The sequence below is a fragment of the Xenopus laevis genome, chromosome 5L, assembly GCF_017654675.1.
Source record: "Xenopus laevis strain J_2021 chromosome 5L, Xenopus_laevis_v10.1, whole genome shotgun sequence".
In the NCBI taxonomy this organism is placed as follows: domain Eukaryota; kingdom Metazoa; phylum Chordata; class Amphibia; order Anura; family Pipidae; genus Xenopus; species Xenopus laevis.
The window spans coordinates 53,745,924-53,771,495 of NC_054379.1; the positions used below are offsets into that span (position 1 = coordinate 53,745,924).

A 25,572-nucleotide genomic window follows, 5' to 3' on the forward strand; every position below is an offset into this window, starting at 1 on the left:
ATTATTCTTCTATTATTTAGACTGATCAAAGCTTACTACTGTTGATATTGATTACTGCACTGGAGCTAATATGTCCGGAGTTAGTGTATATTTGATGAGTTTCTTTAAACAACAGTTGTACAAGTCTGGTGTCAGTGGAGCTAGTGGACCTGCATCAGTCACTACTACAGCTTCTGTCCTCAATGTCTCAGTAGTTGACATAGAAACTTAAAGAGCTGGCCAAAGTACTGATAGGCTGAGGAGAAATGTAATCAAGGCCCCAACCTGTCAGGACATTGCCCTGCCTCCCAAATTTCTTGTCAACTACCGAGACATCGGCACTGGAGTTGCAGCACTGGTATGTGACAGCAGTTTAGCCCCAAATAATTTATTAAAGGGATAGTACCACATTCTGATAAATGTGGCAAATTACACTATCATTTTAAAGTGATACACTAAAAAACGACTTTTTAAAATATGAATGTACATTAAACGTTACCTATAGGTCATGTTGATATTATGATGGATGTAAAAAAATAGTTTAATTTCTGGTGTCAGTATCTCTTTAAGTGCAACATTTTAATAAACAAGCCAAATGAGTGCCTTTCTCCTCTACATGACCTTTTGCTTAAAGTGTATACAATTACTTAAACTGTTGTTAAGCTCCCACATATAGGGGCAAATTTATCAAAAAAATTTTGAGATTTTAGCTCACCAAAGAAAAATTCAGCTATTTTCTATTAATTTCTTTTTCCCCACAAAGTTTTTATTAAAGTTATTAGGGTACATAACTTTGTATGTAAAAACATCAGTAAAATATGATACAGTGCTGGTAACTTCCATGTCTTATGTCTCATTATTGGGGGGAAGGAGAGGCACGGAAAGATGGAAGGGAGAGGAGGGGTTGGGAAAGGGGGGGGGAAGGGGTAGAAAGAGAGGTGGTATGAGTCAGGATCTGTTTTTTTATGGATGACTGGGCCATGGGTCAGCTTTCTAAATCTGCCTGAATTTTTGTGTATTCCTACTTTTGGAACAAGACATATACCTCTAAATACAAAAGTAAATTGAAAAATTGGTATTTTTCAAAATATAGGGATTTATATCAGAAAAATATTTTATTTTATTCATAAAATTTCAACTGATTTAGAAAGCCACAAGTGTCTCAAACGCGTCAATACCAGATATGTATAGTTTTATGACTATTTCTGACACAGAAATCATATCAAAACCTCCCAGCAGTAAATTACAGAATTTCAAAGCATTACAGTAAAATATGGCATACTTTGGATTTCAAAGCCAATAAATCTTGGAATGGTATACTTACCCCAGGAAACCATATATTTTTGAAAAGTACAGATTTTGTCAAATCCAAAATGGGTAACCATGTCTTCCTACTCCAAACTCCTGAGTCGCACTGCTTTCCCAAAATTATTGGTTTTGATGAAATAGCTGAAAATCGCCTCAAAGCTTTCATTTTCTACCATCTTTTCTCCTTCATAGCATAAGGTACCAAGAAAAAACATCCTAAATGTGAAATCCAGGGGTCCACTGAACAGTTTTATGGCCATTTTGCATAGAATTATGAAAGTATCTGGCTTTTAGAGACCCCAAAATGAAGTTAGCTCATACAATTGTCCCGGAATTCACTTCAGCTACTGAATAATCATCACATTTACTGCATTTTTGCAGGGTAAAAACACCAACAAATACATTGACCCCCCCAAAACCATGTATTTTTGGAAAGTACACATTCAGACGTATCCAAAACTGTTAGCCATGTCTAACTTCTTTCCCAAAATTGTTGGTTTTGATGAAATAGATGAAAATCGCCTCAAATCTTTCACTTTCTACCATCCTATCTCCTTCATAGCATAAGATACCAAAAAAAACCCCATCCTAAATATGAATGCCAAGGGTCCACTGAGCAGTTTGATGTTCACTGTGCATAGGATTACAAAAGTATCTGGCATTTAGAGACCCCATAATTAAGTTAGCTCAAACAACTTGTCTTGGAATCCACTTCAGCTACTGAATAATCATCACATTTACTTCATTTTTTGTGGGGTAAAAACACAAAAAATACGTTGACCCCCAAAACCATATATTTTTGGAAAGTACACATTCAGATGAATCCAAAACGGGTACTTACTACTCCAAACTACGGAGTCGCAATGCTTTCACAAAATTGTCAGTTTTGATGAAATAGCTGAAAATCGCCTCAAAGCATTCACTTTCTACCATCTTATCTCCCTCATAGCATAAGTTACCAAGAAAAAACATCCTTACTATGAATGGCAAGGGTCCACTGAACAGCTTGATGCCAATTGTGCATAGGATTACCAAAGTATCTGGTGTTTAGGGACCCCAAAATGAAGTTAGCACATTCAACTTGTCCTGGAGGTCAGTTGAAAAAAAGCTACACATTTACTACATTTTTTGCAGGGTAAAAACACAAAACTGTACATTGACCCCCAAAAACCATATATTCTTGGAAAGTACACATTCTGACAAAAAAAAATGGGTAACCATGTATTTCTACTCCAAACTACTGAGTCGCAATGCTTTCCCAAAATTGTCAGTTTTGATGAAATTGCTGAAAATTGCCTCAAATCTTCCAGTTTCTAGTATCTTATATAGCATTAGGTACCAAAAGAGAACATCCTAAATATTAATGGGGTCCACTGAACAGTTTGATGCCCAATATGCATAGATTTACCAAACTATGCGGCATACAGAGGCACCCAAATCACAGTAGTGTTTATAAATTTTCACGGCTGACAATCTGGCTGCTGCAACACAAGCACCCGGTATGTTTATTATGTGCCTTAAGACCCCCTAACAGTATGGAGACCCTAGAAAACCATATATTTTTCAGAAAGTTCGCATTCTGACAAATCCAATATGGGTAAATATGTGTTTCTATTGCAAACTGCCAAACTGTAAAGCTTGCATTTTACCCCATTATATGCCCCACATTTAATAATGTATCAGCATAAAACATCACAAATATGAATGGCACAGGTCTACTGAACACTTGATGCCCAATATGCATAGATTTACCAAACTATGTGGCATACAGAGGCACCCAAATGACAATACTGTATATACATTTTCATGGCTGATGCTCTGGCTGCTGCAAAACAAGCACCCGGTATGTGTATTATGTACCATAAGACCCCCCTAACTGTATGAAGACCCCAGAAAACTATATATTTTGAGAAAGTACACATTCTAACAAATCCAATATTGGTAAATATGTGTTTGTACTGCAAACTGCCAAACTGTAAAGCTATGCTGAACAGAGCAGTTTTTATCAAATCTCAGAAAATCGTCACAAAGCTTGAATTTTACCCCATTATATGCCCCGCATATCGTAACATATCAGCATAAAACATCCCAAATATGAATGACAGGGGTCAACTGAATATTTTGATGCCCAATATGTATAGATTTACCAAACTATGTGGTATACAGAGGCACCCAAATGACAATAGTGTATATAAATTTTTAAAGCTGATGCTCTGGCTGCTGCAACCCAAGCAGTGGTATGTGTGCCATAAGACCCCCTAAAAGTATGGAGACCCTAGAAAACCATATATTTTCAGAAAGTACACATTCTGATAAATCCAATATGGGTAAATATGTGTTTCTACTTCAAACTGACAAACTGTAAAGCTATGCCGAACAGAGCCTTTTATCAAATTTCTGAAAGTCTTCACAAATCTTGCATTTTACCCTATTACCCCATTATATGCCCCACATTGCGTAAGTATCAGCACAAAACATCCTAAATATGAATGATATGGGTCTACTGACCACTTTGATTTCCAATATACATAGATTTAACAAACTATGTGGCACACAGAAATGGATGTATAGTAGATAAAAAATGTATGTGCAACTGTGTGCGCGTGCAAGAGTGCTGTGAGTGTGTGTTACCCCCCCCCGGTCCCCAAAAATGTATGTGTGAGTGTGTGTAAGTGTGAATGTAAGTGTGTATTAGTGTGATAAGTGTGTGTGTGTGTGTGTAAGTGACACTAACCTGGGGAAAAGGCTGCAGATCATTGTAAATGGGCTGGAGGGCTCCCATGATGTGATGATCCGTCTTCCTGCTTCTTCTGGTGCGGGGGGGGGGTCGGCGCAGGGTGGCAGAGCAGCACGTGCAGCAGCAGGACACATAGAATTAATGTGCCTGCTGCTGCCTTGGGGAACCTGAGCAATCGCACCCCATGGGCCACTGCATCTCCCACTCTGCTTGTTGTCTAGTGGCGTGGAATCAAGAAGGGATGGAGCGTGCAGCTCTAAAAGCCACTCTTCCACTCCCAAACCCGGAAGTGCAGCAGATCATAGAATCTACGATCTGTGGCACTTCAGTCCTTTTTCCACAGCTCGTAGATTCAATGATCTTTGGCACTTAGTTAATCTGCAGGTTTCCTGTCTCTACTATTCCTTACATGATATGTCAGCCTTTTGTAGTATCCTATACAAAAGTTAACTTAAAGATGAACCTCCCTTTAAGTTTGTGGGCTGATTTTTCATGAATGGCATGAACAGGGGCAATAGTAGCCCCACGCTGCCTGAAACAGCTTCTGCGAAGCCACCACTTTTGCTCTCCATCACTTACATTTTCTGCACAGGAGTTTGTCCAGTAGGGGCTGCAGCGCTAGTGAAGAGAGCACAATTGTGGTTTGATAACCGGAAATTTGTCTCTTAAAGTTACCAAGAGAGGTTTTTTGCAGCTCCTGGTAACTTGCGGGTTGCTGCCACATGAGGCAAGTTTCTCAACTCTGGGATGACTTTGACGTAGTTGGCCAGCTTAAATATATTGCAATATATGGACAAACAATCCCTGTTTTGTTTAAAGGGTAAGGCATTTTTTAGTAGCAGTATGCACAAAATGTCGCTGTCTTAAATATATTGATAATGGGTTGAGTGCAGAGGACTCTTGTATTTGACTATATGTATTTTGTGGTCACAGCCTCATTGCACCCCCGCCTAATGGTTTTAAAAAATAGTGGTGAGCACAACTTTCCCTTGTTTGTTAAAGTTTCTCAACTCGCCTCATGGTAGCAAGGACCCTGAGTTACGGGGAAAAAAACATAAACAAGTTGTATTAAAATAACACTGTAACACTGTGTATATCATGTAAAAGTGTATTATAGGGTAAAAAATCCCCTGAGAAACTAAGAATAGTGCTACATTTTCAAGTCTATGGTAACTCAAACATATAGGCCATAGTCAACCCACAATGTCTGAGGAGCACACAAACAAGTTACTGCTTGTACTTTTCTATGGGAGTGATGAGCAACCAACTCCCCATAAATTTCTCCTGAACCTTGTATTTTCAGGTTATTTCGTTACAACAATAGTGCTTTGAAAGTGCCACCCCTAGGATACTGGGTCCTTGGTATAGAACTGTTAAAAATATAATAAATGACAGTTTTTTAACCAGGTGTCAAATCTCAGACAGTTCTAAAATCAGCAGGGCTAGCTTATACAGGTTACAAACTGGACAAGGTTATATATGCCCGAGTGCATATTAAGCAGTGACTGCACTGGAATGTTGTACATTAAACTATTACAGCATTTCTGTGGTTGGAAAGGTGGTTGGAAAGGATACAGAGGAGTTGCATATATGTTATTATGTAACTGTTTTTTGTAAATATAAACTTGTACAACTACTCTGGTGGAGACAGATGTGTTGCATAAAGGTTATACTGCAAGAGTTGGGCATAGTAACATGTTTTGTAATGATTTGGAGGAAGGAACATACAATAAATAAGTGTTTCAATACTGACTGGAAAATAACTTGTTTTCAGATGAATTTTACTTCCTTTATTTGCACAACCCAGTTAATAGTTCCTTTTATATACCACATTTTAATTTATTAATGAGCACTGCAGCTTTATAACTATAGAGTATGCAGACAGGCTTTCTTGGTTCTAAAAACAGGCATAATATTTAATTTAAAGGAAGTGCCAACGTACCCTCAGATGTTCCTGCTAAATTATGCTTAGTGTAGACAGAGGAACATCATTGCTTGAAATTATGGTATCACTCTGTTCAAGTAGGGTTGTCACCTTTTCTGGAAAAAAATACTGGCCTTCCTATATATTTATCTTTTTTCCCTATTAATAATATTGGATCAACCATCATAAACTATTCTTGGGGCCCCCAAAATGTTTAGAGGTTGACCTGTGTTGCCAATATTTATTAATATTGTATATTAATGAGGGCCTCATGGGGTCCCTATACCTCCTGGGCCTCCCTGCAACCCCAGGGTCTGCTTCCTCTGATTTTGTTCCTTCTTTGGAGTACCACTTTTGGATAAGTTTTGAGGCTTAAACTTGTTGTTGTATATTACTTAAACTAGAGCAGGAGTGCCCATACATTAAAAATATAAGGTCTACTTTTAGTGATGATGTCCCATTGTGATCTACATCCATAAAAGCATTGATAGCATTCTGTTCCATGGAAAATATTACTTAAATATTATATTGATTTATGAGATCATTTTTATTGCTATATTTAACTATTAATTATGTAAACTTAACATAATAAATATCTGAATGAAAAGCATGAAATAGAAGGGTAATTTAAACTAGTTGTTTGTTGACAGTGTCTTGAGATCTACTGATCACCAGCTAGAGGTCTGCTGGTAGATCCCGATCTAGCTTTTGGGCACCCCTAAACTAGAGCAAGATAAATTGTTACGGTTACTTTTATATCTTTCAGCTTTTTAAGAGCTTTGAGAGGCCCTGTACAAAGATTGGATCTCAAAGAGAAGCCCATAAAGTGTGAAATTAACTTCTGTAAAGCAGTTTTGTGTAGGTAGTAGTTAATTCTAAATGTTCGGTATGTGACTGCTCAACACAAAAGGTAAATAAACATAATAATTGCTAAAACGTTACATAAAGCTTCTTTTCTCATATTTCCTGATAGTTTTTGGGCTGTATATTCAGTAGTAGCATTCACCCAGAGTTGTAATGTTAGGATTTGGTGCACGTGACATGGGTGGCCACAAGTCCACCTGGTCCTTCAGGAATTACCAGTTGGTGGCTTTTTTTTTGCTTTCCACTGCAACTGCGGTAGTCAACTGACCCCAGTCTCTTCTATGGGATTGCAATGAAATGCAGTAAACAGATTGTGCTCCAATTGTACAGTCCACGTAGAGAAGACTGAGGTCAGTTAATTCCTGCTTTCCCTGTATGGAAAAGGTGTGTGAAACACACAAATAAGCAACTACATGAGAATGCAATTAGGAATTTATATGTATATAAGAGCCCCTTGACTGTAGTATATAGTAGTATAATAGTATACCCTATTATTTTTTTCAAAAGATGGAAAAAATGCTAACTCGATTTTAAATAAACAAGACTTTTAGGGTTAAGACAAATTGAGCTGTGCATCTGTTCACCTGCATTTTTTCCCACTGGTGGAGAGAAGCCAATGCACTCTCATCTACTCTTATTGTTTCTCTGCACTGACATGCTCTACATTGGCTTGTGTGCAGATACACATCCCTAACAAAACACATCCCTTTTACATAGCTGATACAACAGACACAGTAGTGGCCTCTTAAAGGAAAACTATATCCCCAAACAGATAGTTTATATCAAATTAAGTGGCATATGAAAGAATCTTACCAGACTGGAATATATATTTGAGTAAAAACTGCCCTTTTACATCTCTTGCCTTGAACCGCCATTTTGTGATGGTCTGTGTGCTGCCTCAGAGATCACCTGACCAGAAATACTACAACTCTAACTGTAACAGGAAGAAGTGTGGAAGCAAAAGACTGTCTGTTAATTGGCTCATGAGACCTAGTGATGGGCGAATTTATTCGCCAGGCGCGAATTTGCGTCGAATTTGCGTCGAATTTGCGCGATTTGCCACCAGCGAATAAATTCGTGAAACGCCCGCGAAAATTCGCGTCAAAAATGGGGCGCCGGCGTCAAAAACGAGACGCCGGCGCGATTTCGCAAATTTTTCGCCCTTTCGCGAATCTCGCAGATTTTTCGGCGAAGCGAAACGGCGCAAATTCGCCCATCACTAGACCTAACATGTATGGTTTGTTTGTGTGCACAGTGAATCGTACGATCCCAGGGGGTGGCCCTTATTTTTTTAAAATGGAAGTTTTCTATTTAGGATTACACAATGGCACATACTACTAAAAAAGTATATTGTTATGAAAATGGTTTATTTACATGAAGCAGGGTTTTACATATGAGCTGTTTTATGCAATATCTTTTTATAGAGACCAACATTGTTTGGGGGGTATAGTTTTCCTTTAAGCATTGCACTGCAATCCACACTCCCACAACTCCTTGTTTTATATAGTATATGGATTGACGCTGTGGTCTCATCTCATAAGACTGCAATGGGTCAGCAAGAACATTGACTTTTAAAAGGCTATTTGGGAGGCCACTTGGGAGTTATGTAATTTAAGCATTTGTATGAGGGGTGTGGGCCTATATATTTGTTCCTGTTAGGTCCTTGATTAACAATTTCACAAAACATTTGTCCTTACAGAAATCTTGATCACTGTTAATACCCATTAGATTCTCCTAAATTATCCCATATGTTGTCACTAAGGTTGCCACCTGACCAGTATTTTATGATGCTTAATGCCAATGTTTTTATAACAAAAAAGCATAAATATATAGTAAGGCCAGTATTTTTCCCAAAAAAGGTGGCAACCCTAGTTGTAACTAAATTGTGAAAAAGATTGTCCTAGTCTTCACTTCAGACACCGGACCACAACTCAGAATAACTGAAAGTCCTGTATATGGGTAATTGTGGGATGTCTAACTCCTCAGTGAAACAGGGGAAACCCCTGCCAGTATGGATCTTCACTGACGCCATTTTGGGGGCTCAGGAACATTCTGCTGTGAAACTGACAGGGAACCTGCACACATAAGTTAGGACCAGAGAAAATGAAGAGAAAAACTTTCGGTCAATTTCACCCATTGTCTACTCTAAATTAGACTTGTTTGCACAAAAATACCGGGACCCTCAAAACAGAGTCTTGCGGGGAACCAATTTCTGAGACCTGGACCCAACCCGAACTGCAACCCGCATATTTACCCACTATGATCCGCTACCCGACCCAGACCAGCAACAGCCTTATCCGCAACCCGCTGACCTCCATCAAACAGGAAGTGGTGTTGCTGCAAAGCGGCAGTGACATCATCAAAAGTGGGTGGGGACAGAATCAAGGTTTGTAAAATTTAAAAGGACTAAAATATAGACAATATAACAAGAACTTTAGATGAGACCCTCAACCCATCCCGCAACCCGCATCTATACCGGCACCTGAAAACCCTACCCTCATTCCACAGGATAACCCCTTTTTTTTGCGGGTAGCCCACGGGTACCTGACCCTCTGCAGTACTCTACTTCAAAATACAAACATTTCACCTAGCCCTAATTTGCAGTCAATGTCTTGGTCATATTGGGAGAATAGGCTTTAATGGTGGCAGGTACTGTTGGCAACCAGCAAAACGTATCTTTTTAGTTCCATGGGCCCTGGGCTGGCACAAGTAAAAAATAATAGAAAATATAAATGACTTTTCCACAAAATGTGGGAGCGCAAGTGACGGAAACCAACACGAAAGTAAATAATTTTTTCTTTATTTTGTACTTTAACAAAAGTAGACAGCGCAAGAAGTAGAAACGAGCTGTAAGCTTTTAAAGGGGAAGGAAACCTAGTCGGTGCAAACCCCCCACCCCCCCTCCCGTTTGTTGCCCACCCTCCCTCCTCCCCCATGGCCTACCCGTCCCGCTGGACAAATGCCTCTAACTTGTTACTTACCCTTCTGCGCAGGTCCAGTCCAGGGAGTTCACAGATGACATCTTCTTCCACGCGATCTTCTTCCTGCTGTGAACGGCGCATGCGCAGTAGGATCATTTCGCCGGTACGATCTACTGCGCATGCGCGTGACTTTTGGCGCATGCGCAGTAGATCCGTACCGGCGAAATGATCCTACTGCGCATGCGCCAAAACGCCGTTCACAGCAGAAAGAAGATCGCGTGGAAGAAGATGTTGTCCGTGAACTCCCTGGACTGGACCTGCGCAGAAGGGTAAGTAACAAGTTAGGGGCATTTGCCCAGCGGGACGGGTAGGCCAGGGGGAGGAGGGAGGGTGGGCAACAAACGGGTGGGGGGGTGTTGCGCCGACTAGGTTTCCTTCCCCTTTAACTAGCGGATTTCGTTTCACACCGAAATCTCTCCTCGTCACTCCCACAAGGCAGCTACGTGATGTCACAGTCTCGCGTGATGAGGTTTGTGTCGTCGGGATTTTCTGTAAGACTGGAGGCAAGGCGGTCGCGATGAACAGCTTTGCGGCAAGTGTAAGTAGCGATACGGGAGTGCTGGCTGTATTACGAAAATCAGGAGTGCCCCGTGAAAAGCGGCAGTGTTGGGAGAAGGAATGATTTACTTGGAATATCCGCCCCCTTTGCTGTCAGTGAGCTGCAGACTTCGGAAGTGAAGTTTGCACTACCCCCGCAGCTTCTAAACTTCTGTGCCAAAACCAACAGGGCAGAAAGCTGTGTAGGGTCGTTCACATGATATAAACTGTTCGTAGAATACAGCGTGTGAGTCTTTCTATCTCTCTGTTTTGTGTCTTACTGGTGTTTGGCCAGCGAGCATGTGTGACAGGAGTGTACACATTAAGCCTGCTATTGATAGGCTGAGCTGTCAGTGAGATGGAAGTTCGATCAGGTATCCTATAAGTGATGTCTGTGTGGAAGGGTGTATTTTACTGTTTATCTAAAGATCTTGTGTAGTATATACATGTACATATAAAGAAAGTGTGCTCTGGGAACTTTACTTAAGAGCAGCATGACTAGCCAACACAATATTCTTCAGCCGATATTGACTTGCTTCATCTGTATCAAATTGTCTATTTCTTACCATTTTTGTAACTTTTTTGTATTGGTACACTCTGTTTTGCTAACTCTGTGTGGTGCTGTGCTCACACACGTTTAATAATACATTTGTAGCATCATTTTCTTTATGCCGCGGAAATAAAAATGTAATAATTCAGTAATCACTTTTCATCTTAGCTACAGATAAAGGAGGTTATGTATAAGCATGTTTAAATGAGACATTTTGTGAGAAAAACGGGAATGTGCCAGACTGCCAGTGCATTATACTCTTTTAACTATAGATGGGATGTTCTTAAAAAAGTAGTTTTTCAGGCTGATTTATTGAATATTTCTGTAAAAAAAACTCTACTAGTCCCACCCATCTTTTCCACTTTCCACTGCCTCCTTTCCCAGGCCATGCAGGGGAGGCGGTGGCACTCAGCATACTGCACTGTAGGTTCGGAACCATTCAGCAGCTAGGCTGACCTGATAGGGAACTGAAGCCTGTCTTTGCTTGTGCGACTTCAGGGATGTGATTGGCTGTCTCCCTCCTACCGTGCTTAGGACACGCCCACCTTATATTTGCAACATGGACAGGGACAGAGCACAGCAATTTTTAACCAGCACCATATATTATTCATTATTGCCTGCCTGTACTAAACCTTAGTGTTATTAACATTGATGCACTTGTTAATGGAGATCATATTGTGTGCACTTTCACATTTAGCCAATTAAATGTGAACCCTACATGTCCCTTTTCCACCATTTGTGACTATATTCTACACTCTACGCCTAATTTTTGCTAGTAAATTGTTTGCTAACAGTAAATAATATGCATACTGCCTACCTAAGTGACATCCTCCTGAATGAGCCTTATTTAGTTTCTAATAGTTACTTATCTGTCCACCTTAAGAACTACAATTAAAGGAGCTATTATTTGCATTATATAAGCAATATAGCTGTATCAAAATCAAGAATGGATACAATTGTTCGAAATATACATTTGTGTTCATATCGGCAACATTATGTTATTTGTATGCAGTAAACGGTTTCTTCCTATAACATATTTATTTTTTGGAAAATCTAGAAGTAAGGGGTCTGGTAATAAATAACTAACTTGCATCTGAAAATGTGCTACTCATTTTAATTGATTTAACCTACTATCAATAATCATTGTTTTTTTCAAAAGGGCATAAATCTAAAGGAATTAAAGGGCAAAAAATGTGATGTCCAAATTAAAAAAATCATAACTGCTAAGTCCTGTGCCCCTAATATAATACAAAACTGCATCAGTAACAATCATAAACAATGGTTGCAGTTCAAAGTTCATGGACAAGAATAGATCCTTCCTAACAAGTTAGAGGAAATGCAAAGGAAAGTTGTGTTGTGTGAAGTTGGGTTCCGGCTATTATGTTAGACATCCGTTCACTCCATCCTTTATAGATCACATTTTTTGGCTAACTATATTGAATTTTTAATTTTTTTTTATTCTACATAGCCTATCTAGTTTTATTTTTACACTGAACCCTTCTTTTAACAACCAACACCTGCCTTATTGCTCCTGTGTATAAGAAATAAAACAGTTAAAAGCACTCTTATTTTACCCAACATTTTCTAATATTAATGCCATTAAGGTTAGGTAACCTTGCGTATGGAACCAGTTTCTCTCTTTTCCTATTGTCTTCTCAGTTTGCAAGTTTCCCCATAATATCTAGAAAAAAGAGCCAGCGCCATAATCACAGGACCAACAAACAAAGATATTTAGGGTAATATTGTTTCAACATCGCTTTTGTGCTCAAAAGTCCGATTTAAATACTCCACCACTGTGTGTGAACCCTTGTAGTTATCGCCACCACCTTCTGTAGTATAGATAGGAAGAGGTTTCAGATTTCTAGGTGGGTACTCACAGATGTAAATTTTTTTACTCTCATATAAAAACTTTCCAACGCTCCAGCTCTCCCTCTTGATTAGCTGTTAAGTGATATGCAGCAACATATAGTGTAAAATTCTTTTTATTTTAAAACAGATAACAAAATGCACTCAAATGGCATCTCGTAAAAAAGCATAACTATGCTCCGTCCTGTTGGGACCGTACCCTTGTGGATCAGCTCACAATTTCCTTGATCTGTAGGATGTAGGAAACAGCCTGTAGCGTTCTCCTTGTGTTCTCCAAACATTCACAAACAAATCAACTTGATTTTGTGGAATTTCGGGATAGTGTCAGGAGCAGGAAAAACCGGATATCAGGACTCCGGAACAAAACAAGAATTCTGGATGGTTTCAGGAACAAGACAGGAATCATGAGGCTTGGAGCAGCTTGGAGGCCTCATGATTCCGGTCTTGTTTTCTAGATATTGTGTTTTCGGGCTTGAAGGGATACAAGTGCGAGACGGATAAGGACTGTGAACATAAATGACATTTTTTGTGACTCATATTTAACTTGGATTTACCAAGTTTCCTTATAATTCCTTGCAGACTTCTGTTATTCTCCTACTTTGCTGGCCTTTTAATGCAAGGCATTCTGGGAATTGGAGTCTTGGCTTCAGGCAATTGTATGTGTAGTCAGGAAAGTTGCCATGTTTTCGCTAAGCCAATATACATTTAAGGAGGGTTCTAAACTGGGTTGAATAGGAGAGAGAATAGGGTAGGAAAGAAAGAAAGAAAGAAAGAAAGAAAGAAAGAAAGAAAGAAAGAAAGAAAGAAAGAAAGAAAGAGGGAAAGGAAAGAGAAAGTTTTCATGTCCTGTTTAACGGAGCAGTCAGAATATCTCATGTTCTACAGGTTTATAAGTTCTAATATCATTGAAAATGTTTAATGTACATTGGGAAGTTGCTTAAAATGACAATTGCTTTTATTTAGAATTTTATTTTATGGTTTTTATAGCTATCCTTTTTTAATGTTTTTTCTTGGTTTTATTTCATACTACCTCTGAAAAAATTAAATCACTTGACTCTTGAGTTGAGTTTCAGTATTTAATGAATACTATTTTGCTAAAAATTAGCTAATAAGTAAATTCCTGCCAATCAAAAAACATAAAGGCAACTATTGCGACTATTATATTCTTATATAACTTATAATATAAATAATTTTCTCGTTTTAATTTCTATATATTCCTGTTCTTCCTCTTCTGCTGCCCTTTAACTGTAATGTGAACTGACTGAAAGCACTGGTACTTGTAGTTGGTTCATTGACAAGTAGTTAATTTTAAGCCTGAAAATGCTTTAGTGCAAACGTATTGTGTCAGAACTGCCAGAAGTGTTGCTTTTGGGCAGTTCACATTTCAGTCAGGAAAAAGTTGGTTTTAAAGGAACAGTTACACCAAAAAGTTAAAGCGGTTTAAAGTAATTAACATATAATATACTGTTAGCATGCACTGGTGAAAGCTGTGTGTTTGCTTCAGGAAGACTTATAGTTTATATAAATAAGCTTCTGTGTAGCCTTGGGGCAGCCATTCAAGTTGGAAAAGAAGGAGAAAGGGCACAGATTACATAACAGATAAGCCCTGTACAATACAATGTTGTATTATCTATTATCTGCTATGGAACCTGAGCCTTTTATTATTTTTATTCAGCTTGAATGGCTGCCCCCATGGCTACACAGAAGCTTATTTATATAAACTATAGTCGTCTTTCTGGAGCAAACACATCAGTTTTACCAGTGCAGAGCAACAGTAAATTATATTTTAATTATTTTGATACACTTTGTTTTTTGTGTTTCTGCTCCTTTAAGCACCTCTGCGCTCGCTGAATTATTCTAGCTGAGAAAACTTAAGAGTGAGTGTCTTCCTCATTAATCACCTTATGATAACATTATCTACCGTAAACATATTTTTATAGTGAGCAGCTGTATTTAGTTCCTTCATTGGCACTGCCTTAGTAAAGTTTTCCAGCAACTGTTTTCTTTGTTTAAGCCAGTAATTATAAGAATATATTGAAAAAAAAACAAAAAACGATTTATATATATATATATATATATATATATATATATATATATATATATATATATATATATATACACACACACATACATACATACATACATACATACATACATACATACATACATACATACATACATACAGTGGTTTTCTGCACTCCATTAGAAACAAATGACCCAGGTGCTAACTGTGAAGAGCTACTGCGATAAATATCCAATGTAGACAGGTGCACACTGGGAGCCTTGAATAGTTAAAAACTTTTTTTTTACATTTTTTTTTATTAATACATTTCAAAAGAACAGGCCTATTCTTTTAAAATGTATTAATAAAAAAAAATACGTTTTTAACTTTTAAAACTTTTAATTTTTGTATTGCCACGTAGTATGTGTATTATTCTTCTGATATGTTTTTCCAGTCTGTCCTCCTGCCCTTCTAGGTTTTCACATCAATTAATTTTTGGCTATTGACAGTGGTTCAAAGGTTTCGCTGAAAATAACATGTGACTCATCTTTGCTGATTCATTCCATGAAATGAATACATTTTCTAACTGATGTCTTTTTTCCTTTCAGGCTCGAGTTTTATATGATTTCACTGCTGAAGCTGGAAATAATGAGCTCACTATCAAAGAAGGGGAAATTCTCAGAGTTACTAACAAGGTGAGCAGTAAATAAGGATTACATGTGCAACATAGATGTACAGGTTACAAGAAGAGGTTAGTAGGACACTGGGACTCACGTATCAACACTTGGCAAATTTGCACCTGGCAAGTAGCCCATAGTAGTCTGTGAAATGTTTGCTTTCATTGATCTACCTACATAAGGCTAAAAAACCTAATTACTAATTGATTGGTTTGGGTTACTGCGCAGGTGCAAATCTTTGTTGAAAAAAGTGTCCCAAGTATCTGTACTTGTTTATGCTTCTGCATTCAGCTTTTTATTAAAGGGAAACAAAAACCTTGTTATGAATTGTGCTGCAAGGTACAAATTAGAATTTTTGCTGTAAAATCTTTATTTATAGGCAGTTTGGATTTTTATTCTCATAAGTATCGCTTTTATCTATTTTTTTACATAATATATAATCAAAAATATTTGATATATTAAATATACCAATGTTACAGAACCTAATTTAGTACTAAAGTACATTTGTTATTTCATTGTTATGTGAGGCTCCGTCAGAAAAATTCTAATATATATTCTTTTAGATCTGGTGACTAAAAAGGCGGGGATGATTCCTACTTTATCACCTTGCCTTCTTGGCTATGCATGTTATTTTTCTGCAGTTTCTGTACTGTGTGCTTGGAATACAGCAACTCAAGGTCAGCCAACCTTCTTAATTACATATTAACAGTTTGCACATGCACACTGTGCAGTTTTCCGGTGCCTCTGTTTCTTCTTGCCATTTTTTAATAACTTGTCTTGCATTTTTTTAACTCTCTGGATATGCATTCCTGCTTTGTATGCTAGTAATTGGTAGGATTGACACATTTTCTGGAAAAACAATACCGGCAAGGTACAGTGATGGGTTTTACCCTTGTCACGTTGATACAGTATGTTCGGCTTTCAGCTATTCTATGGTGCTAGAGTGATACCCTAATCCACTATTGTGCTTTGCTTTTAACTAATGGTAAGATTATGGATGCTGATCGAATGTTGGAACAGACGTTGTGTTATTCATTGAGGTTGAAGCTTTATGCATTTTGGATTAGGCATTTAAGCTTATATACACTTGTATCACAATAGAATCCCCCTATTAAATAACTGTGTTGAAAATGTCTGCGTATTCTTATATTTGCTTTTTGTATCCTCATTGGTGCGCACTGTGGTAGGTGTAGTCACTGTTTTGCTTATTGCATTTACTCTGTATAACATCTGACTATACCTATATACCTATATAAAAATGGCATAAACTTGCTTACTTTTAGTGGTCTTGTTTTTTGGTGCACATGTACTTTATCGTGTATCATATAGTTTATCATAAGTTAATCTTTTATTGGATTTTGATATTTTTTTGGCTTTCGGAATTTCTATTTTATTTTATTTTTCCATTTTACACCCCTGTACTGCAAACAATTTCTTAAATTGTAGTGTGTCCTCTTTACACTTTAAATATAAATATTACACTTTAGTACCTGTAGGCAAGTTGTATGTATTTTCTTCTCCTGGATCAAGTTAGAATGGAAGTTTTTACAATTTTGTGAATTCAGAAGACAGCTGCCTTTCTTTTAGTTTTCATTTATCACACTGGTAGAAGATTCAGAAAGGAATTTTTATAAACCTAAGGCACACATGGCACAGGATATAGACTAGCAACTGGAGCAGGAAATTGCAGTATTCAGTGAAATAAAATACAAGTATGGGATCCATTATCCAGAATCTCGTTATCCAGAAATGTTGAGTTACAAAAAGTATGTCTCCCATAGACTCCATTTTATCTAAATAATCCAATTTTTAAAAAACGTATTTCCTTTTATTCTGTAATAATAAAACAGTACCTTGTACTGGAGCCAAACTAAGATATTGTTAATCTGTATTGGAAGCAAAACCAGCCTGTTGGGCTTATTTAATATTTACATGATTTTCTAGGTATAAAAGATGAAAATTACAGAAAGATACAGTCATATGAAAAAGTTTGGGAACCCCTCTTAATTCTTTGGAGTTTTGTATTTAATTGGCTTTCAAAGTAGCAACTTCCTTTTGATATATAACAATATATTATGGAAACAGTAGTGTTTCAGCAGTGACATACAATTTATTGGATTAACAAAAGACATGCAATATGCATCATAACAAAATTGGACAGGTGCATAAATTTGGCCACCCCAACAGAGATATTACATTACATCAACTTAGTTGAGCCTCCTTTTGCAAATGTAACAGCCTCTAGACACCTCCTACAGCCTTTGATGAGTGTCTGGATTCTGGCTGGCGGTATTTTTGACCATTCGTCCATACAAAATCCTCTCCAGTTCAGTTAAATTTGATGGCTGCCGAGCATGGACAGCCTGCTTCAAATCATCCCATAGATTTTAGCTGATATAAATCGGGGGACTGTGACGGCCAATCCAATATTGTACTTCTTCCTCTGCATAAATGCCTTTGTATATTTCGAAGTGTGTTTAGGGTCATTGTCTTGTCATTGTCTTGATGCTTGAACATTATCCTGAAGACTTTGTTGATATTAGGTTGAATTAATCAGACCCTTGACTTAAACAAGGGCCCCAGTCCCTGAACTAGCCACACAGCCCCACAGCATGATGGAACCTCCACTAAAATTTGACAGTAGGTATCAGTTGTTTTTCTTGGAATGCGGCGTTCTTCCATCATGCAAAGAACTTTTTGTTATGACCAAATAATTTTTGTCTTATCAGTCAAAAGCACTTTGTTCCAAAATGACTGTGGCTTGTCTAAATGAGATTTTGCATACAACAAGCAACTCTTTGTGATGTGTGTGCAGAAAGGGCTTCTTTCTCATCACCCTGCCATACAGATTTTGTGCAAATTGCACTTAATTGTAGAATGATATACAGATACACCATCTGCAGCACAATGTTGTTGCAGGTCTTTGAAAGTGATCTTTGGGTTGTCTGTAACCATTCTCACAATCCTCCGCATATGCCACTCCTGCATTTTTCTTGGTCTGCCAGACCTGGGTTTTACAGCAACTGTGCCTGTGGCCTTCCATTTCCTGATTACATTCCTTACAGTTGAAACTGACAGTTTAAAACTCTGAGATCGCTTTTTGTAGCCTTCCCCTAAACCATGATACTGAACAATCTTGGTTTTGATATCTTTTGAGAGTTGCTTTGCTGATCCCATGCTGTCACTCTTCAGAGGAGAGTCAAACAGAAGCACAACTTGCAATTGGCCACCTTAAATACCTTTTCTCATGATTGGACACACCTGCCTATGAAGTTCAAGGCTTAACAAGCTAATCCAACCATATTGGTGTTGCCAGTAATTAGTATTGAGCAGTTACATGCATTCAAATTAGCAAAATTACAAGGATACCCACATTTTTACACAGCCAGTTTTTCACATTTGATTTAATTTCATACAACTGAATACTGCTTCACTAAAAAACTTTGTTCAGAAAACACCCCAGTACTCAGATGTTCCTGTGAAATGAAAGACATACCACTTTTATCTTTTTTATTGAAAGTGGAGTAAATTATTATGCATGCTGAGAGGGGTTCCCAAACTTTTTCATATGACTGTACGTTATCTGGAAAACCCCAGGTCCTAAGCATTCTGGAAACCAGGTCCCCATACCTTATATAATTGAGTTATCTTTTCATCTAGCACAAAACGTTAAGACCATGACAAATATTTACAAGATCCAGACTTGTCAATAAAAGTTGTAGTAAGGATTTAACCCTTTAAGTGCCAGCAGAATTGACCATTTTGGTTACACGAAATGCCAGACGTTTTTGAAACATTCTGTGCTCTCTCACTTTAGGGGCATTTTCTGAGGGGAAACCTATAGTTCACCTAGGAAAACTATACATTGTTTTTTTCGGGAGAAACTGAGCTTTCTAAATCTGCCTGAGTTTTCATGTAGTTCCACCTCTGCAAAAAGATTTATAGTGCTAAATACAAAAAAAAATTAAAAATTCCTATTTTTCACAATATATGAACTTATACCTGAAAAATATTTCATTGTACGCATGAAAATCCAACTGATTTGGAAAGCCTCATGTCTCTCGAACGTGCCAATACCAAATATGTATAGTTTTAGGCAGATTTAGGACATCTGTACAGCAAAAACTCCCAGCAGTATATTACCGAATTTTGAAAGCAGAAGGCAGAACACGGCATACTTTTGATTCCAAGGCCACAAAATCCTGAAACAGTATGTTTACCCCATATATTTTTGGAAAGAACACATTCTGCCGATTCCAAAATGGGTAGCTGTGTCTCTCTACTCCTAACTACCAAACATCAAAGCTTGTCTGAACGTAGCGTTTTTTATAAAAATTTTGAAAAATCACTTCAAAGGTTTTATTTTGCTGCTCCGCATATCACACACTATATTAGATACCAAGAAAAAGCACCCTGAATATGATTGCCAGGGGTCCACTGAACAGTTTGATCCCCATTGTGCATAGGATTACCAAAGTACCTGGCATTTAGAGACCCCAATATGAAGTTAGCACATCCAAATTGTCCAGGACTTTACTTCAGCTACTGAAAAATCAACACATTGACTGCATTTTTTGTGGGGTAAAAACACCAAAATATACGTTTACCCCCCAAAACCATATATCTTTGGAAAGTACACATTCAACCAAATTTAAAATGGGTACCCATGCCTTTCTGCTCCAAACGACTGAGTCGCAAGGCTTTCCCAAAATTGTCGGTTTTGGTGAAATATCTGAAAATTTCCTAAAAGCTTCAACTTCCCAGCACCATATCACCCATGTATCATTACGTACCAAGAAAAAGCACCCTAAATATGATTGCCAGGGTTCCTCCAAACAGTTTGGTGGCCATTGTTCATAGGTTTACCAAAGTATCTGCCATTTAGAGGCCCCAAAATGAAGTTAGCGCATACAAATAGTGCTGTAGGTAACTTCAGCTAATGAAAAATCAACACATTGACTGCATTTTTTGTGGGGTAAAAACACAGAAATATACGTTTACCCCCCAAACCATATATTTTTGGAAAGTACGCATTCTACCAAATATAAAATGGGTACCCATACCTTTCTGTTCCAAACTACTGAGTCGCAAGGCTTTCCCAAAATTGTTGGGTTTGGTGAAATATCTGAAAATTGCCTAAAAGCTTCAACTTTCCAGCATTGTATCGTCCAAGTATCATTACCAGCATAAAGCATCCTAAATATGAATGCCGGGGGGTCTACTAAACAGTTTGATACCCAATAAACATAGATTTACCAAACTATGTGGCATACAGAGACCCCCAAATCCAAATAGGGCATATGAATTTTCAAGTATGACACTGGCTACTACAACTAAAGCACCCAATGAGACCCCCTAAGAGTATGGAGACCCTAGAAAACTATATAGTTTTTGAAATTACACATTCAGGCGAATCTAAAGCAGGTAATTACATCTTTCTACTGCAAACTACCAAACCGCAAAGCTTGCATTTTACCCCATTATATACCCCAAATTTTGTAACGTACCAGCAAAAGTCATCCTAAATATGAAAGCAAGGAGTGTACTGAACAGTTTGATGCCTGAAATGAAAAGATTTAGCAAACTAGGTGGCATACAGAGACGCCCAAATGAAAATAGTACATATGAATTTTCACATATGACTCTGACTGCTACAATACAAGCACCTGGTATGTGCATTGTGCACCATTAAACCCCTAACAGTATGGAGACCCTAGAAAACCATATATTTTCTGAAAGTACACATTCAGACGAATCTAAAGCAGGTAATTACATCTTTCTACTGTAAACTACCAAACCACAAAGCAATGCTTAACATAACGCTTTTTATGAAATTTCTGAAAATAGTCACAAAGATTTTACCCCATTATATACCCCACGTTTTGTAACGTACCAGCAAAAGTCATCCTAAATATGAAAGCCAGGAGTGTACTGAACAGTTTGATGCCTGATATGAAAAGATTTACCAAACTATTTTGTACACAGAGACCTCCAAATGGTTATATAGCAGACAGAATTTCCAAGGTCAAAATGAAGTAACAAAAATCACTAAAATCCAACAAAACCGCAAAAATCAATGCTTTTTTTTCCCGCCTACTGTAATCAGCAGTCAGAATCAATTTTTGATTATTTTATCATGGCCAAATAGGTTTTACAGACAGAAAAGGGGAACAACACCTTTGCAAAGCTGAAAATGTAATAAAATGGCAAAACATGCATTAAAATGTCTAAAAATGCACCAAAATTGCAGTATAATCACCAAAATAACATACAAAAGGTATTGCGCAGTGCAATTAGCGAATACGCTATTCGCAATGGCAATAAAACAGTTTTTTCAGGCAAAAAAAAACAGACGATTCGATATGAAAAAACAGTGTATGTGTGTGTACAACTGACCAATTGCATGTTGTGTGTGTGCAAGCGTGTGGGGGTGCTGTGAATGTGTGTGACCCCCCTGATCCCCCAAAAATGTATGTGATTGTGTGTAAGTGTGAATGTAAGTGTGTAATGGGAAAATAAGTGTGTGTTTGTGTGTGTGGATGGGCACTAACCTGAGGTCCAGATCGTTCTGCAGGGCTGGAGGAAGAAAATGCTGCATCACCCAGGAAGATCCGTTGTGAGGGGGCGGAGCTTTGGCTCAGGAAGTGAAAGCAGCAGCAGGACACGCAGTTTGCACGTGTCTGCTGCTGCATTTGGGGCCCCTGGGCGATCGCGCCTCAGGGGCCACTCGTTCCCGGCCCCTACTCGTTGCCTGGGGGCTGGGGAACGAGTAAGTGGAGTAAGTGGCTTGAAAAGCCGCTCCTCCGTTCCCTAACCCTGAAATGCTGCAGGACGTAGAATCTACGTTCTGTGGCATTTCAAGTGCCATTCCCACAGAACGTAGATTCTACGTGGGGTGGCACTTAAAGGGTTAAGATAGATATTAAGCTGTTTTGGCACAAGTTAGGAGAGTAGAAAAATGGTGCATGAATGTCTGGTAGTACTACCTTTTAGGAAAACAAACATATTGAGTAGGATGGTCTGTTATGGCAAAGCTGCATTAGGCTGTAGATTTTAGTGATGTAAAGGGAATTATGTTTTTATCTGCATCTGCAGGTCTAGGAAACATTGTGCATTTGTAAACATATTCAAAATTCAGTGTATGTATTTCAAGGGACAAGAACATTTTTTTATGCATTATATATTGGTGGAACCACAGGAAAACTTATACTCAGGACATGTAAAATTGACGTTTCACTGTGGACTTTAATGTAGGTAAAGTTAGATGTAAGTGAAAAAATTTTTTTTCCCTCACACCAAATAAAATGTATTTACAAAATATAAAACAGTAGAAGAAACTGAATTTGAAGGAAAATAAATTAAGTTTCAGGTTTAATCTTCCTGTAATTGTAGCTCAATCCTCTTTTGGGGCAGATATCAAAAAAGAGGGGCTGTAGTCCTTAACTGCTAGTTTGTGTGAAAATTGTATGTGTTGTTGTGCCTGATTCTTTGGTGACACTTGTAGTGAAGTTGTGCTTGACCATTTGTATACTGATGTTGGGATATGGAATTGTCAGTTGATGTCCTTCAGATGGGTTTTAAAATTACTAAAGATTTCTGGAAGATATGTAATCTCGGTTTTATGCATCTTTCACATTATTTTTGAATCAGATACTGTTGTTTTCAGTTGCATTTTGAAATTGTATATAGGTTTATTGACAATTTCAGTGACTGGGAAAGTTCCTTTCTAAAAAATATTATTAGTCTGCCCTGTACAGCAGTAGCATGTGATGAAAATGAATATGTCAGTGAATAAAGATCCTGATACATTTAAATAATTTAGCTAGACATGTGGTAGCAGAGATGTAGCAGAGATGTTAGAAACACTTATAATGGCACAGTATAGGAGTTATGCATTCCATTAGTACATTTTGTATGCCAGTATTCAGGTTGTGCCTAAATATGCTTTGTGTAGCTGCTGTGTTCTTGATGTGTGCCATTCATTGTTGGTCATGAACATGGATAGTAGGATTGTTGATCATTGTTGAATCCAACTACAATAATTCATTACTGCTAATGTTAGGGGTAAGTTTTGAGCCAAATGTGTCCTACATATGTTTTTGGAAGCTGGTGGTAAAGAAGCAGGGCTGATCGGCACTCAAACGGATCCACAAGACCAAAGATGCTCAGTTAAAAGATAACACGAGCCCATGACTAAGCACCCTGAAGGGTGTGAAACGTGTAGGGTGGATGGAGATGAAGCTTTATTTTTAATTTTTCTACCAATAAATTTATCTTTTAACTGAGCATCTTTGGTCTTGTGGATCCGTTTGAGTGCCGGTCAGCCCTGCTTTTTTATCTTCTGCTGTATCGCTCCCCGAAGCTGGGGGTCTGGGGCTGGTGCACCCGGACCACTTTCACTGTTTGGTGAGTAACCTTACAATAAATTCTGGAGCACCTTGTCGTCCTCTAACCATTTGATTTGGAAGCTGGTGGAACAGCCCGGGCCGTAGGGAAAGCAGTCACTGTTAACCTATAGTAAAGTCACTCATTATTGCTGGTTGCTATGGGATGACTGGCCTTTAAAAAGTCTTTAGAAGGTGAAAGGAGTAGCAACCATATGTAAGTTTAGTTGTATTAGTCAAACTTGTGAAAGATCTATACTCAAGTTGATCAGGTTTTCTCTGCTTGTTGCTGGTTAGCATATTATTGGTTGGCTGTAAGGTTTGCAGGATGATGCATTGTCTCAGATAAATGTCCTTCTCCACTGAATGCTGCTTGCTATTTTGCTGGGATATAAACTTAAAATCATAGGCCCCCCTGTATTAGCATTAATAGGGTGTTCACTGAAATACGCTATCTGGTTGTCCGGGTCCCTCATCTGAGGAAGGATACTGAATGGTCCAAAACATTTTAGTACATCTTAATTTGATGAGCTTACTGGTTTTCCTGGCATACTACTGACTGTGGAGATCACTATTCTTCCCACCATAGAATGAACCTTTAAAACACCATGAATTTGATTAACAGTAATAATTCTAGACGTTTTTTCGCTACATTAGTTCAGCACAACTTTTTCTAGTAAAACGTAATTTTGCTGCAAGATTTGTCTGATGCAATTATGCTTTTTATTCTGGGGAAAAACAGTTCACTGTGGAGAAACAACTTTGCACATTGCACCAGTATATACTGGTTCTCCTTGCTACAATCAATAATGAATGCTTCTGCCAAACGTATCTCCATTTCTCTTCTTCTTCTGTACTCTTCCACTTCTTTTACTGGCTCCCCATTGATTCCCGAATTACATTTAACATCTCTACTATCTTCGATGAAACAATTAACTTTTTCCTTGCTCACCTCCAAGACTTCTCTGGGGCAGTACTCCCCCTTTGAAATTCCTTTCTTCTCTTCCTAAAAATGGCCTTACACTATGAGACTTGCTCATCTGAAATGTTTAAGAGGTAGCAAAACCTGCAAATCTAATTTTTTCCTGGTCCCCTTAAAATCGTAATATGGGGGTCGACTGTACTTTATTCTGTTTTCTATATTATTCCTTTCTGTCCCTGCTGCTTTGACAGAAGTGCTTCTCTTGTGAATGATAAAATGAATCACTTGTCCACTGAGACACGTCTGATAATGATTATGCTCTTGAATATGCTTTTTTGCTGCTTTTTGGTAGAAGTCAATCGTAAAGCTTGTGACTTCACTTTTTTTAAAAATCATTCTTTACATGATCATATCTTCTACAACACCAAAAATGTTGGGACACTGTTAAGTGTTAATAAAAAGAGAAAGGGATGTTTTGCAAATCATTAAAACCCTATATTTCTTTAAAATAGTACAAATATAACAAGGTATCAAATTTTGAAACTGAGAAATTTTTGTTTACTTAAAAATATATGTTCATTTGTAATTGATGGCAACAGCCTGTTTTAGAAAAGTTGTGCCGGGCATGTTTTCCACTGTGTTGTATCATCTCTTCTTTTAACAGTGCTTCAGAATGTAACCTTCAGAATGTGGTTTGTTCTTGTTTTGTTGAAATAAGCAAGGCCTTCAATGAAAAATGTCATCTGGATGGCAACGTTTGTTGCTACAAAATCTTTTTGTATTGTACAGCATTAATGGGGCCTTCACGGATGCACTGATGCACCCATATACCATTACAGAT

The 25,572-nt window shown here is 37.9% G+C and overlaps 1 protein-coding gene across 3 annotated transcripts in view; it reads left to right on the forward strand.

Annotated features, from left to right (window-relative positions):
- Window positions 1-10,200: 10,200 nt before the first annotated feature.
- snx9.L (sorting nexin 9 L homeolog) overlaps window positions 10,201-25,572 on the forward strand; it is a 55,383-nt gene continuing 40,011 nt past the window's right edge. The window contains exons 1-2 of one of the 3 annotated variants that reach the window (XM_041562213.1): window positions 10,201-10,331; window positions 15,357-15,443. In XM_041562213.1, coding sequence (XP_041418147.1) covers window positions 10,311-10,331; window positions 15,357-15,443 — 108 coding nt within the window. In that variant the 5' untranslated portion in view covers window positions 10,201-10,310. 3 annotated transcript variants of the gene reach the window in all.